Source organism: Phytophthora sojae (genome assembly GCF_000149755.1).
Source record: "Phytophthora sojae unplaced genomic scaffold PHYSOscaffold_8, whole genome shotgun sequence".
In the NCBI taxonomy this organism is placed as follows: Eukaryota; Oomycota; class Peronosporomycetes; order Peronosporales; family Peronosporaceae; genus Phytophthora; species Phytophthora sojae.
This window is the reverse complement of record NW_009258122.1, coordinates 426856-441120: the sequence shown is the minus strand read 5'-3', so window position 1 is coordinate 441120 and position 14265 is coordinate 426856. Positions and strand designations below refer to the sequence as shown.

Sequence of the window (14265 nt, the reverse complement as noted above, 5' to 3'; positions counted from 1 at the left end):
GTTTTGAGGTGCCATGTTTGAAATAGGTCAATGCGCGCACGGACTGATTCACATGTCTGCCAGTCCGCGTTGGAGAACAAGGATTCAAAAGTTTTACAAGAATTAACCACTGTGCATATCGAAGGGGCCTTCAGTGAGAGCGTCAATAGGAATCCAGTTTATCAAACTCACTAATGGTCAGGGACTGACTAACCTGACTTTCACGGTCCAAAGACTTCCATCACTGAGTTAAACACCCCAGCTTCCTGTCACTCTCGAATTCGCAGGCGACGCGAGATGGCAACGAAGAAAGTGTGGTTCAAGCTGCTGTACAAGGACGGAGAAGAGGTCGTGCCTAACGTAACTTCCGTGGGCGTGCCTCGCGACGCCTGTGTTGATCATTTCCGAAAAGTTGCATACAAGAAAGTCAAGACAGCTCTTCCAGCGCGCGTCAGTGTCCACCGTCTGAAAGCCTTCGCTAGCCGAGACGCGCACCAGCAGCAGTCCGCTTTGAAAATGTCCGCCGAGTTGGGTGACTTCGGCCAAGACGCGGACGACCCAGTCGTCGTGCAAGTGCCTGAAGTGTGGGTCCGGTTGGTTGACGCTGAATCTGGAGCTCCGTTCGCGGACACCGACCCTGCTTCGATCCCTCTAACTGAGGGAGACCGTGTGGAAAGTCTACGGGAGATTGTCGTTGACGCATACCGAGTCATTCTAGGCGATGTTTCGCCATACAGCCTCAAGTTCTACGCGAATATCAAGATGCAAAAGCCGTTGCATCCAGAGGCGCAGATCGGTTTACTCGGTGGAACGCTGGAAACTGCAGTCATTATCAAAGTACCCAGTGTCGCTGGATCACCGAAGAGGAAACGACCATCAGATGATGTTGATCCCAAGGCGGCAAAACACACCAAAGCTGACGTGCCGATCTCGACAGTGAAGGAAAACAAGTTTCGACAATTATTTTCAAATAACCAGTGCATCGGTGGCAGCTTCGAAACCCAACGAACACTCACGGTAGAGAAGTTTTACCGACTGTTGTTTCCCGACGACGGGAGCTTGGGTCTTCCGGTCATCTCTGTTCGAGCGCCACCAATGTCTGGGAAGACAGATATGTGCTGTCTTCTCAATAACTACATCGTCGCCAACAACCCGCAAGTACTCGTCACACACATCGCCGCGAGTTATATGCTAGACTCGGACACGGACAAGTTCATGGCCTGCTTCGAGCGCCAATTCGGTGGCACGTTCACACAATTTAGCTCGCTTTCCCGCGAAAAGGTGGTGCTAATTGACGAGGCCGAGATGGCGTACAGGGATGCTCAGCTTTGGGCTGGAATAGCGAAGAGTGTGATCAACGGGAGCATTCCGCGCATGCGGATTGTCCTGTTCTCCTCGTATGGCAGCTTCAACAACTTCATTTGCGAAAATCGGACTCGATCTGGAGTTGATATCCGCCCTGAGTACAGGTTCGGGCTGCGAGGAACAGCAGTAAAGCCTGGCTTGGAGCTTACGCGTAAAGGAACTAAAGGAAATGGTAGGTGGTGGCATGAAGGCAGAAGCGGTTGACGTCATCTGGAGCATGTGCGGCGGCCACATCGGACTTGCGCATGCGACGCTCAGATTCCTGCGCCTCCGGCTGGGCCATGCATTGCATACCATCGACGCCAGCAGTCTAAGCGTTGAACTTCATTCAAGAGACTTGCTGGTCCATCTAGGATCCTTGAAGCGTGGAATGCCGACACCTGAAGCTGTTACTTCCATGGCAAAATTTACGGGGTTATCAGAGGCGAAGGTGGCGGGTATTTTGAATGAAGTGGCGCTCGGCCACACTGTTCTCGCCAATGACATGAATATGGAGAAGGGCCACTTGACTCGATCCGGCTTCCTTTATGAGGATGAGAATAGGCATATCCAGTTTGCGTCGGATGTGCATAAGACACTGTGGTTGAATTCTAGCCAAAAGCACTAACTTGGTCATAGTGAAAGACCAAGTCCAGTTTTATGACAGCACCAGCGATGGCTTATAATGGCAGTCAGTACATTCAAAGCGAAATAATAGGGTAAAAAAGAAATTGAATTACGAGTGAAGAACCAGCACGAAAAAAAAACTAAAAAATTAAAGCTCACTACGGTTTTGGCCACTCTGGATAATCTTTTCGCGGCTCTTCTGGTCAAAAATACTCGTACCAGGCTTTGGTGGCGAGACCGGAGAATCCGCGTAGGACGCCGTAAAAGCTGTCATATTCGCACGTAGCTTCATGTTCCCCTTGAAACATGCATCCGTATTGACGTATTTTGCTCCCATTGGGATGTAGTCTGCGTCCGAGTCACTGCACAATGCGTTCGGGTAGGTCGCCACGGTGATCGAACCTCCAATGCTTGGCCTAACAAGCACCGCGACGCTGGTTTGTCCGAGCCCCACACCGTTAAAGTACACGCGCAGGTCGCCTATACACTCTTGCTAAGTCCATTCCGTCGCCTCTTTCGGTATGGTGGTGACGGACGCCACGTTGGTGCAGCTCGCATCGGTGTAGATCGTGAGTGTAGCCGACTCATGGAGCGTAAGTCGGTGGCTCGCCGTGCCCGCTGCATTGGGATTGCAGTTCTCGTCCAGCCGATGGATCGAAGCGTTAAGGAGGCTTTCTGCGCTCATGCATTCGCCTGGTTTGTACGTCTCCACAGCCAGATACGGCTGTCGAAACATTTTACGTGTAGTAAAGTCTTCGTCACCGCCCAGGCTGTAGTATTTGCAATCCGAAACGAAGCTCGCTGCTTCTCCGCCCTCGCAAATGGGTTCTAACGGGTCGGCTTTGGGCGTACACGTTAGACCTACGAGATTGAAGTCGGAAGCGAAGAGCAGGAGCGGTCTTCATACACGGTCACAACTTGATGAGTGCCATACCCAGACACCGGCAGAGCTACGAGCACTGCTAGTACTCCCGGCAATACTCCTAGCGTTAAGTGCTAGAAGAAGAATGGGTTAAGATAGGTAACGTGAAAAGATCGCGATCTTTCGCAAAAGCCGTGTACTAACGTTAGGTTCTGTGTTTAGAGCAATAGTAAAATAGGAATCCTATTTTCTACATTCATAATTTTTAGCTACTTCTAGAAAAGTAGAAAATAGGATTGCTCTAGTAAGCAACGATTTACGAGCTACCCTTTTCGCGAGAAAGCGACCACAGGATACCGGTACGAGCAGCTCGGTGAACGTGCTTTGGCCATCATATTTGCCACGAGACGAAAGCCTGTTCTGTTGTGCCGATACGGGCAACCCGCCGCCAAGTGAGACTGTGGCAGTGTTGCACTGTGCGATGGCGTCATGTCAGCCACGCCACTGCCGATGTCGTATGTGCGCACACCGCAATGGTCCTTCTGTACAGGATTCCTGCCATCAGGCTCGCTCTTTGCCGATCCTTGTGTCGAAAGCGGCGAAGTCAGGCTGCTGGCGTTGCTGATCGAGTCCATCCGCCCGGCGGACCGCCGGTGGTCGTGCGTCTGCAGAGAGCAGAACGCTTCAACATTCGATAACGACGGGTCTGAGCAAGCCTTACCGAGGACACCACCCTCTGCCAAGCACCGTCTTCTTGTCGGCTGGCGACGGTCTCACTTGGACACGGCTGCTTTTTTTCGGAAGTCGTTTAGAAACTGCACCTTTACGGACGCTGGTTTGGTCAGCTTGCTGTCATTCGCCTGGTGGAGCCTTCTCATCTTAAAGTTAGATAGGCGAGAGAATACAGGTAACACGGCGATCAGGGCTCCCGATTATGGTATTTTTATTTATGGATGATCCATCTGGCTCATAAATAATGGCATCAACCCTAGGGTTGCCCTACAAATCAGATGCATAAATAATGTAATGTCGGCAATGATCATAAACAATTATTTCTCGAATTTTAGACTGAACTCAACTCGCTTTTTGTATTGAAGACTCTACATTTAGAGAAATATTTTCAAGGAACGAGCCCAACCGTCTGCCAATAATCAATAACAAAATATTGACATTATTGTTTTTACCATGCCATAATCGGGAGCCTGACGGCGATTGACTTAACGCTGCGTAAGTAGCATCAGCGAGGCCGGGTGGCATTGTAAGGTTAGCACAAGATGAAATGTGAGATATCGTGCCGACTTGCGATTCCTCGCTGTAATAACGCGAGCTGCATGCAGCGATACACATACTCGACATGCAACACCCATTCCATCGTGCATCTCGTATTTGCGAACTTCCAGCAGCAAAAAGCTTCAACCTCCGTTTAGAAACTTTGCTACCAGCTGTGTTCCATGTGCCCTCGAGAAAGCGCGCTGATCGATAGGACTTGCAATCTGCGAGCGCCGGTCCGCTTCAACTGCGTTGTACATATCCTGTCAGCAATGCTTAGATGAGGGCCGGTCGCGAGCGAACGAGTCAGCACTCAGCACGTGGAGTTCCGCGTAATCGGCGTCAATCTTTTTGCGGACTCGGTCTCTTCAGCCATCGTGGCGATCGGCGGTACCGGTGTCAAAGGAGGTGGACTGCATGCGCGCATGCCGCCGATGACGGGGCTCACCACGCTTAGCTAAACGCGCTCAACACAGTTGGTGCAGGCCAAAAAGCAGGCGATCGCTCCTCGCCGCGCTTTTCTAGCCTGCCATACGGAGTCATCACTCTGCTCTTGTGCCTTTTGGTCCAGCTTCGAAGGACTCGTCGGGCGATGGCCTCGGTCGATTGTCTGCCAATTTAAATGATAAAATGCACAACAAGCAATCACCAAAGTATCGAAAACCAACTGAACGTCGCGTGGACTCAACACAATCATCCTTCAGGAAGGATTCGGAAACTCATCGGCTTACAACATTTCACCTTGAAGCTCGAGCGCTCTCTCTCTCTCTCTCTCGTGGTAATTCACGCACGCGATTTGCTACCGTTAAAATACACGCATTCTGTGTACAGACTGGAGCGTGAGAACGAGACGGGTAACAACTAATACCCGTTTTTACCGATGAGATCAGGTATTAGAATCAATGTAAAATACATAAAGTGGTGGCTGCCACATATGATTCCCTTTTAAATCCGGATATATCAGGCATCTCGTTCTCACGCTCTAGTCTGTATTTTTTCCACCAAACGACGGTCTCACATACTTGGCGAATGTATGGTAGTCAGCCCGTAGTGGAGTAATCAACGTTTTGCACGCTTTGGTGAGCCAGCCCTACACGCGCGCATAAGACATCAGCAGTTGGCGGCGGAGAGAGGCGAGAAGGCGACACTTCTGATTTCGCGCGTCAAGCGGCAGGCAGGCGCGTCCTCGCTCACCCCTTGGGGCCATGAAAATCGCCGAGCTGCTCAATGGGCCCGCGCCGCGGCGCCACGCCGACAAGCGGATGGACATGGCGTCGCTCGACCTCTTCACCCAAAAGTCCGTACCAACCATCAACTCCGTAGTTATAGCTGAGTACACAGAGTAAATCGTTACTAAAACTTCCCTCTAAAATGCAGACGCAAGCACCGAGCGGAGCTCTCCATGAGTCGGATCATCCAGGAACTGGCAGTAAAAGAAGGGTTAACTCGTCTCGAGTCCCCGCCAACCTCGGTCTCCGATAAACTACCGCGTCACGGCGAGACAAGAAGAACGAGTCTAAAGGTCGAGTCGGAGCCCGTAGCGGCTGAAGTGGCGGCGACTAATTCCAAGCTAACGACAGTCAAAGCTAAAGCTAAAAGGAAGGTGAAAGCCAAGAAATCGGAGGAGAATGACGCCAGCCCCAGTGCTTCAGAGGAGAGCAAGCCTGCGAGACGGAGAAGGGCTCGCAACGGCTTCGCGCCGCTCACCGAGTCGGAGAAGCGCGTCAAGCAGCGGATGCTGGTCAAGCGCTCGTACTACCGCAAGATCGACACTCTGGTGGAGCTTCGCAACGAGATGGAGGAGCTGGAGACCAAGTGCAAAGAGGTCATCATCTCTCGGCAGCAGATCCAGTCGCCCACGTCTCCAGACGCGCAGCTTGACAAAGAGGAGCGACGCTATGAAGAGCTTAGGGAGAGGTACACGCAGCTGGCCATCACGCAGGACGACCTGCGCCACGAGAACGAGAAGCTGCGCGCCGAGGCCATGGAGCAGTCGAAGGCGCGCACGCGCATCGGAATCTTGCTCAACGAGGAGCTGCTCGACCAGAAAGACGCGCGCGCGAAGGGCGAGGTGCTCGGCTTGTCCCCTTGGTCTTCGGGCGAGAATAAGGCGATGAATCGGGCGGATAGCGAGGCGAACGCTGGTCAGGACGTCAAGCCCAAGGCTGTGCTGGACTTTGTGCCCATTACAGAGGACGAGTGCATCACCATTGTGCGCGAGGCGTACACCGACGTGAGGGCGTTCGCCGACAGTCAGCACTACGAGAGCACAGGCGCCAGTGTGTTTGGCTGGCGGGACAGGAGGCAAGTGGACGGCGACACGATGCGCTTCTTCCTGGAGAAGACGTTCGAGAACTACACGGCGGCGGAGATCTCGAGCCGCATGTGGGACCTGGTGTCCTCCGAGCAGGGCGTGAACCGCATCTACGCGTCCGACGTGGCCATCAACTTCCACCTCGTGCAGCGTGTGAACGCCGAGAACGTGCTGTTCTACCGCACCATCGAGCCGCAGGGCGTCAACATGGTGCTCAAGACGCTCATCCTCGCGTCTCGCGTCCAGATCGACGACAACGGCAGCTTCATGGTGCTCTTTCGCTCGGTGGACCCCGAGGCGCGCGGAATCGTCAAGAAGGACGCGACGAGCTCATCTGGATTTTCGATAGAGAAGAAGGAGGTTTGGAGCGACGCCTTCAGTTGGGGACTCTACGAGGCCGCGGGAGATAGAGGCCAGCACTGCCGCAACTACTTCGGCGGCTTCGTGTCTAGCCTCGTGACCGAACGCAGTCTCGAGTTCTGGCTCATGCACATCCTTCTCATTGCTGTGCGCTGTGAGAACGAGGTCATCGGCCCGCTCTTTATCATGCAGTAAAAGTGAACACTAGTAATAAACTACCAACCGAAAGACGGTCACCACTACATCAATGGTGGGGGCCCTCTTCTTGGTTCGTGTTTATCTGATAGACGTGTATATTATCGTAGATTCATGGTGTATCGTAGAGTAGCGTGAGTAGAATAGAGTCCGTGAAGGTTGTTACTCTACGCGTGAGATTTCTCGCTCCTTCGCTTCGAGGACGCAGTTTCCGGGCGCTTGGACGAGCTCTTGGACGATGACTTCTTCGCGGTCTTTGGCCGACTGCTGCTGCTCGACGTGGACTGCTTCTTACGAGACGCTGCAGGCGCGTATCCGTCCCCTTCGTTATCGGACACGTACATGAAGAACGGGTTGCGCGCAAGCTCGAGCTCCTCGGCGCGTGCGATTTCGTCGTCCTCGTCGTCGTTCTGGGGTGCCATCACGTACTTCTTGGCGCGACTCTTGTCCGACGACGAAGTCTCCGGTCTGCGGACGCTGCTAGCCGACGGTGGACGCTGTCGTGGACGCAACGTGTTGCCTGCCAGCTCGAGTCTGTCCAGCGTGAAGTCGTCCTCTTCATCGTTCCAGCGCGCACGAGATTCAAGCAAGACAACCGCCTCTGGAGGCATGAAGTAGTCGAGCACCAGCGACTTCAACTTCAACTGAGCCGTGAGCTGTCGGATCGTGTCCAGTAGATCTTCACGCTCGCGACTGTGAGCCTTCTCCATGGCCTTGATGTCCCCCAGCACCTCCTTCACCTTCGTGTAGACCTTCTTGAGCTTGCGCGCCTTAGCTTCCGCCTCTTCCTGCAACGACTGGTACTTTTCCTCGCGCATGAGGTTGCTCTCTTCCTGCTCCGCCAACTCGCGCGCCAATTGGAGCTCCTGCCGCTTGCGCTCCTCCAACTCCAGCTTTGTGCGTCGTAACTCGTCCTCCTGCTGAGCCGCTTTAGTCATCATCTCACCTCCGATAAGCACCTTGGCCTGAGTAGCTGCCAGTCGATCCAGCAACACTTTCTGCTGAGCCGCGAGCTCTTCGGCTTGCTGGCGTTCACGCTCTAACTTCAATTCAAGCTCACGCTTGTTGAGCTCAGCTTGAGCCTTGTCCTTCGCTACCAGTGCAAGATCGTCGCGAGTCTTCTGCAGCATCTCTTCCTTCTCACGTTGAGCCTTCTCGGCGATAGCCTGAGCTTCTTCGATGCTGATGCCCTTCTCGATCACGATCTTCTCCACAATCTTCTCCACTTCCACGATCTCCACGGGTGGAGCATTAGCAGCAGACCCCTCCGCTCCGCCTGCACCACCATCAATAGAGCTCACACCTTCGCTCGCCTGCTTCTCAATAGCCAGCAATTTGGCTTTCAGCGCCTCGATCTCCTCTTGGAACTCGCGGATCATGGCGTCCTTGGGGTCTTCGTTGATCTTGGGCTTGTTCTTGATGTTCTTGGCGCGGCTGGCGTACCGCAGCGTGGTGAGCGTTTCCTCGTAGTTGTAGTCGGCCGGGCCGCAGTTCGCGATCATCACCGTCTTGGTGTTGCCACCCAGCGAGTCTTGGAGCAGTCTCGTGAGCTTCGAGTCGCGGTACGGAATGTGCTTGGACTTGCCGTCCACCAGCGCCGAGATGACGTTACCCAGCGCCGAAAGCGACAGATTGATCTTGTTGGCCTCCTGCAGTCGGTCTCCGGTCGCTCCGGTCTTGGACTGACGCTCGCTACCGGCCAAGTCGACCAGGTTGAGCTTGCCCACACACACGTGGTCCTTGCCATCGCCACCGGCAGAGCCTTCACTCAGACACTCGACCACAATGGTGAAGATGGAGTGCGAGCGAGACGACGTCTGGTTCATGAGCGTGGCGCCGACACTGCGGTTCTTCTTGCCCGTCTGCATGACGTGGTCGATCTCAGCAGCGTCTTTCACCACTTGAGCCGTCAACCCTTTGACGTACACGCCCGAGTCCGCGTTCTCCTTGAGATCCAGGGCGTTCTTCGGGTCCTTGGACAACAAGTCGCGGATCTCCTCGTTGTAGATCTCCAGATACGACGCGCGCACCAGGATCCGCTTGTTCTTGGAGATAGCCACCTAAAACACAGCACAGCACAGACATACACAAGTTAGAGAAGCCTACGCGCGTGACACGGGCTCTAAGCTGTGTGGATGGATGGAAACCTTGTCGAAGACGTGCTTGAACGAGTTGGGGATGATGCCCGGCTGGTCTCCGTAGCCCTCCATGGTGTGCGACTTGCCTGCCCCCGTCTGGCCGTAGGCGAAGATGGTGCCGTTGTAGCCCTCCATGACGGCCTCGACGATCTCCGTGGCCGCCGTGTCGTACACCTGCTGCTGTGTGGACTGCGCCCCGAAAGCCGCGTCGAACGTGAAGGACTTTGGCGGCTCGGAAGACGCCGCCACGGGGTTGATGATGGACACCTCGGCGCGGTCGAAGTTGGCCGTCGTGACCTCCTGCCGCCCGTCCTGCACCTCCTTGCCGCTCATGGGCCGGATGCGGACCATCACGCGCACGCACTCATCGTTCTTGGAAGACTTGGTCGCCATGGCCCACGACGCTACTTGGGGACAAGGCGGAGCTCACTGGAATTGGCCCCCGACGACCGGTGGGGCCTCAAAACCGCCGCCGGTTCCTGAGAGCCTCCTCGAAACGGAGTCATATCGGTCTCACGTCCGATCGCCACGAACGCGAGGGCTCCGATGGTTGATTGATGTCATCGAAGCTGCAGCGCAGCGCGACCCGCTCGCAATCCAAGCAGCGGGCGAGCGCCAGGCCGAGCACTGCAACTGCAACGTGCAAGCCTCGGCTTGCTTCGTCTCCTGTACGTAAACTGCAGCGTGGACGTTAGGTACCCAGCTCGTGTGTCGCCGCCTTGTGCAGGTCTTGTGGTTTGCGGCTGAGGAGGGGAGGGATAGCCCCGCGTCGGTCTCAGCATCCCGATGACGCTGTGGCCTTGACGGAAGCGAGCAAACTCGAAACTCGCTCGTTGCGGGCCAAGACCATCTCCATCTTGGAGACTCGGAGGCGCTCGATCCCTCCCACGCGCTGTTTGACAGAATTGTCCGCGCCTTGAGCAGCGCTCGGATGCGACGCAGGATTTGCTCGGAGGCAGAATCGAAATCTTCAGATGCACGACGACCCCTTCTGCTGCAGCGGAACTTGGCCGGCGTCCGACTGCGCGATGGCGGCTGGCGCTACACATCGACAGCTTGAGGCGGGGATGGCGCCAAGCGATTCCTCGGACGCGGATGTAGCTCAGCTTGACGCGTTTCGCGTCCAGCCTGAAGGCATCACTTTCGCCAGAAGGTGACGACTCTGGCATTGCCCCGAGACACCGAGGCCCAGCTGGGCTGTCATCTTACATACACCCGCGTCCGACGTCAGCTTTTCGCTGAAGCGAGCGAGCTTGATGATGTTCAAAATGGCCATCTATAGCGAGCACACCTCGGCGCGATTTAGACACGCCTAAAGCCATACCAAGAGTATTGTAGGCAAGTCGCAGTCCTGCGTGGCGTTGTCCTCTTCCTCTTCTTGGTCATCTCAGCGGGTGGCCGGCAAGCAGTTCTACAGCTGCAGTTCCTCTACATAGGCTTCATCTTATCGAAGCTCTCTTGTGCTCGGAGCTCCAGAGACTGGTGTCGGCCATTGGGGTACAAATTTCCAGCATGTCTTTGCATGGCACACTCGGAACGAACCTACACTTGTACTTGGCGAATGTATCGCTTTGAGCGCTTTGCCGAGCCTCCATGAAAATGGAAATTTGACCGGGACTTCACCAGCCTCGAGCCAGGATCCCCATTAGCGTTTCTTCTGCTAGCAATCGCCCCGTTCGTAGTCCTCCCGCAGTGTAGACTCATGCGCCTCGACACTTGATCTACAGAACTCGGCACGGTTCATACCGCGACTGAATGGTTGGGACGAACTGGTCTCCCGGAGTGAGACTGTGAGCCTGGCGTGGCGTAACTCGGGGCTTTTCATGATGATGGAGCTTAGGCCCAGTCTTGTATCTCCCCGACGAGATTGGGACGAGTTCGGTTATTGCCAAGACCTCCGGCACCCTGGCAGTGTGTTAGAGATGCAGTCCGATACATTTGCCTTTCAATTTTATGTATCCCGCGGCACAACATCCCAGCTGGACAAGAGGGGATGTCGTCCCTAAAGCGTCCCGCTTCGACCCGCAACAAAGAGCTCTGATTGGTCCCATCCCGCATCCCGCGAGATACAAGACTGGGCCTTACCGTACAACTTGCGGCAGGAGTTTCTGCCTGCCTGCCTGCCTCGGCCGGACCAGCTGCAAGCCCGGGCTCTTCTCTTGAGCGCTACGACTGCACACGTCGGCGGGGTAGAAATCTGCGAACGCCATTCCCAGTCCGCTCCCCAAGCCCGCGTTCCCCCCTGCTGCGTGCGGGCGCGGCGGCAGCGTCAGCCACATTCCAATCGCGTGTCGGTCGCTCTCGACCATTGTTGCGGAGCATGACCAAGCAGTTGCCGCTGCCGCCGCGCTTCTTCAAGTGCCCGGAGCTCTCGGAGCGCGAGGAGCACTACCTCGTGGGCAAGGCCAAGGATTCGGCCAAAGCCTTAGTGGACGCCACGCGCAACAATGAAGGGCCCGTGCGCTGGGAGGAGGCCGGCATGCACCGCGGCGTGCAGATGTACAAGGGCGAGGCCCGCTACCCGGAGAGCGTCGTGGGCGAGGCCATCACGTACGGCTGCGGGGCCACCACGATCCAGTCCACGCTGGACGAGGTGGCCGACTTCTTCGACCTGTCGACGGACGCCAAGGTCAAGCAGTTCGTCGAGTTCAACGACGACATGCTGGACGCGCAGCTGCTGTACGTGATCCGGGACCCGGCCGTGCTGAACGACCCCAAGTACCACTCGCGCAACACCCGCAGCGGCTCGAGCAAGATGCTCAACGCCAACCAGGTCACGGTCAAGTGGTTCGCGTCCGAGCTGCCGTCCAAGCTGCTCAAGAACCGCGACTTCCTCACGGTCGAGTGCCAGAGCACCTTCATGGACGTCAGCGGCCGGCGCGGCTGGGTGCGGTCCTACCACTCCATCAAGCTGCCGTGCTGCCCCGAGCTCAGCGACTACAGCCTGGTGCGCGGCAGCGTGTACCACACGGGCCACGTCTTCGTCGAGAGCGAGCGGCCCGGCTTCCTCGACGTCATTTACAGCGCACAGGTCAACATGAAGGGCAAGGTGCCGACGCCGCTGTTCATGACTATCCAGAAGAAGCGGTTGTCCAACATCGCCGACCTGCAGCGCATGATCACGCGCCGACGACTCGGAGCCCAGCGCTTCCTCGGCGACCTGGAGCTCGTGCCCAAGAGCCAACGCACGCGCTGCAACTTGTGCTCGCATAAGTTCGGCCTGATCACGCGCAAGGCGCGCTGCCGCAAGTGCGGCGAAGTGGTCTGCTCGTCCGCGTGTAGTACGGAGTGGGAGGTGTCGATCCCCGGCCAGGGCGTTAGGAAGGTGCGCGTGTGCTCCAAGTGCGCGCAGCACACAGACCCGTCGGTCTTCGAGGACATCCCGCCCAGCCAGCAGTACTCCGACAGCAACAGCGCCCACGACGATGAGCCGCCTCTGATGAGCGTGCGCGCCCCAGGCTACCAGTATGAGTGCTACAACAGAAGCGACACGGGCTCGCCTACTACGCGCAGCGCGCGCCGTCCGCCCAGCTACGGCCAGCCCAGTCTCGACAGCGAAGAGTACGAGAACGGCTACCGTCGACAGAACTCTGGCCGACGAGGGCCACACAATGACAGCTACGAAGAGAGGTACAGCCAGAACGACAGCTACGAGGACCCGGACCCGGAGTACCCGCGCACAGTCGAGATGCCCAGCGCTGAATACGGCGGACTCAGCCTCGACTCGGATCGCTACACGAACGACTCGGCCGAGTACGACGACTACCCTCCGTCCAACAGGAGGCACCGCGAGGACAGCAGGAAGTACGACCCGCGCAACCCGGACATGTACGACCACGAGACGTACGGTATGTCTCCCCCACAGCACCGCGACCAGGAGCAGAGGCGAGCACTGCAGCGCCAGCAGCGTGCGTTGCAACAGCGTCAGGACAAGCAGCGTCTGTTGAAGCGCCAGCAACAGCAGCAGGAAGCGCTCATGCGCCGTCGCCAGCAGCAGCAGACGGAGGAGTACGACAACTACCGAGAGGAGCTCGAGGTGTCGTTCAACAGCAGCGAGTTTAGCCAGTCGAACCACAGCGGGGCCAGTTCGGAAGCGCCGTCCTTCCTCACCTCCAGTCTGCTGGCCCAGCACACGGAGCAAATGGGCAAGCCTGGACCCGTCACGAAGAACGAGAGGGTTGCTGCCCGCCGTGCAGTGCAGCAGGAGCGCACAGAAAAACCGACCGAACGAGGCACGAGGCGTAAGAAGGAACCGGAGCACCGCCTTCCTCCGCCCGTGCTCCCTACCGATCGGCCACTGACGCGGCTGGAGCAGATGCAGGTGGCGCAATGGGAGCAGCAGGAGGCCATGTTCAAGAACCATGCCAACGTCTTCGACGCGGAGTTTGAGGCCGTGGAGATCCTGCCGTCGTACGTCTGTCGCCGACGAGGAAGCTCGGAAGGCTCCGGCCGACGCCGCGGCCCGGAGCTGCCGTCCTTCTTCCGCAGTCCGCACAGCAGCGCGCACTCGCAGGGCCAAGCAGCTCCACCGTTGGGCGACTCGAACCCGGCCAAGCTCTCGGGGAACAAGGTGCAGGCTGCCGACAAGTCAGGACAACGCACGGTGAGCGTAGCGGACGACGAAGACCGGCTAAACAACTCGGCAGGGCGTGACGACTCCATCAACGGGCTGGCCATCAACTTCGGCTCGCTGCTGCGTCCCGAGGACCTGCGTCCTACCGAGGAGAGCATGTGTTTGTCGCTGGACTCGAGCGATCTGGACCAGAGTGTCATGGATGACCTTAGTGCGGCCAACCCCGGTAAGGCCGGCGCTACGGACGCCAAGAACCGCGCGGACCTGTCCAAGGCCACCGTCGTGCGGCTGTACCAGCAGATCCTGGAGCTGACCAACAAGAAGCACGAGTTAGAAGCGCAGCCCGAGTCGGACCCGACCGAGAGGAAGGAGATAGCTCGGAAGCTGGACGAGCTCTACGAGAAGCTCAACGCGCAGGCGGAAATGTAAGTACTGTAGTAAGTGTCTATCTGTTCTGTCCGTCGTCGGAAGCGGAGTAGAAGGTAGTGTGGGCGACGTTCATCGATCGCCTTTTTAGTAAGCAAGCGTGGATCGGGCAAGACCAAAACTTGAATTCCGGGAGCTCGTTAATAAGCAAAAGCATTAGACAACAACATTCCTCTCT

General features: G+C 56.7%; 5 protein-coding genes across 5 annotated transcripts; 4 read left to right on the top strand and 1 right to left on the bottom strand.

Moving 5' to 3' along the window:
* Positions 1 to 276: 276 nt before the first annotated feature.
* Positions 277 to 1951, top strand: PHYSODRAFT_304344 (hypothetical protein; the record flags this gene model as incomplete). Its single annotated transcript, XM_009534922.1, has 2 exons — positions 277 to 1495; positions 1521 to 1951. 2 exons carry the CDS (start codon positions 277 to 279, stop codon positions 1949 to 1951), a joined length of 1650 nt encoding a protein of 549 aa, XP_009533217.1.
* Positions 1952 to 5286: 3335 nt separating this feature from the next.
* Positions 5287 to 6506, top strand: PHYSODRAFT_442804 (hypothetical protein; the record flags this gene model as incomplete). Its single annotated transcript, XM_009534921.1, has 3 exons — positions 5287 to 5378; positions 5459 to 5510; positions 5583 to 6506. Coding segments are annotated over 3 exons (1068 nt in total), but the record flags the coding sequence as incomplete, so codon positions are not given.
* A 96-nt stretch (positions 6507 to 6602) lies between these two features.
* On the top strand, positions 6603 to 6950 carry PHYSODRAFT_519821 (hypothetical protein; the record flags this gene model as incomplete). The annotated part of the gene is made up of 1 exon (XM_009534920.1): positions 6603 to 6950. The coding sequence occupies one exon, from the start codon at positions 6603 to 6605 to the stop codon at positions 6948 to 6950; it is 348 nt and encodes a 115-aa protein (XP_009533215.1).
* A 464-nt stretch (positions 6951 to 7414) lies between these two features.
* On the bottom strand, positions 7415 to 9463 carry PHYSODRAFT_261764 (hypothetical protein; the record flags this gene model as incomplete). The annotated part of the gene is made up of 3 exons (XM_009534919.1): positions 7415 to 8132; positions 8214 to 9010; positions 9098 to 9463. Coding segments are annotated over 3 exons (1881 nt in total), but the record flags the coding sequence as incomplete, so codon positions are not given.
* A 1945-nt stretch (positions 9464 to 11408) lies between these two features.
* PHYSODRAFT_304341 (hypothetical protein) lies at positions 11409 to 14090 on the top strand (the record flags this gene model as incomplete). The annotated part of the gene is made up of 1 exon (XM_009534918.1): positions 11409 to 14090. One exon carries the CDS (start codon positions 11409 to 11411, stop codon positions 14088 to 14090), a length of 2682 nt encoding a protein of 893 aa, XP_009533213.1.
* Between the last annotated feature and the right edge of the window lie 175 nt (positions 14091 to 14265).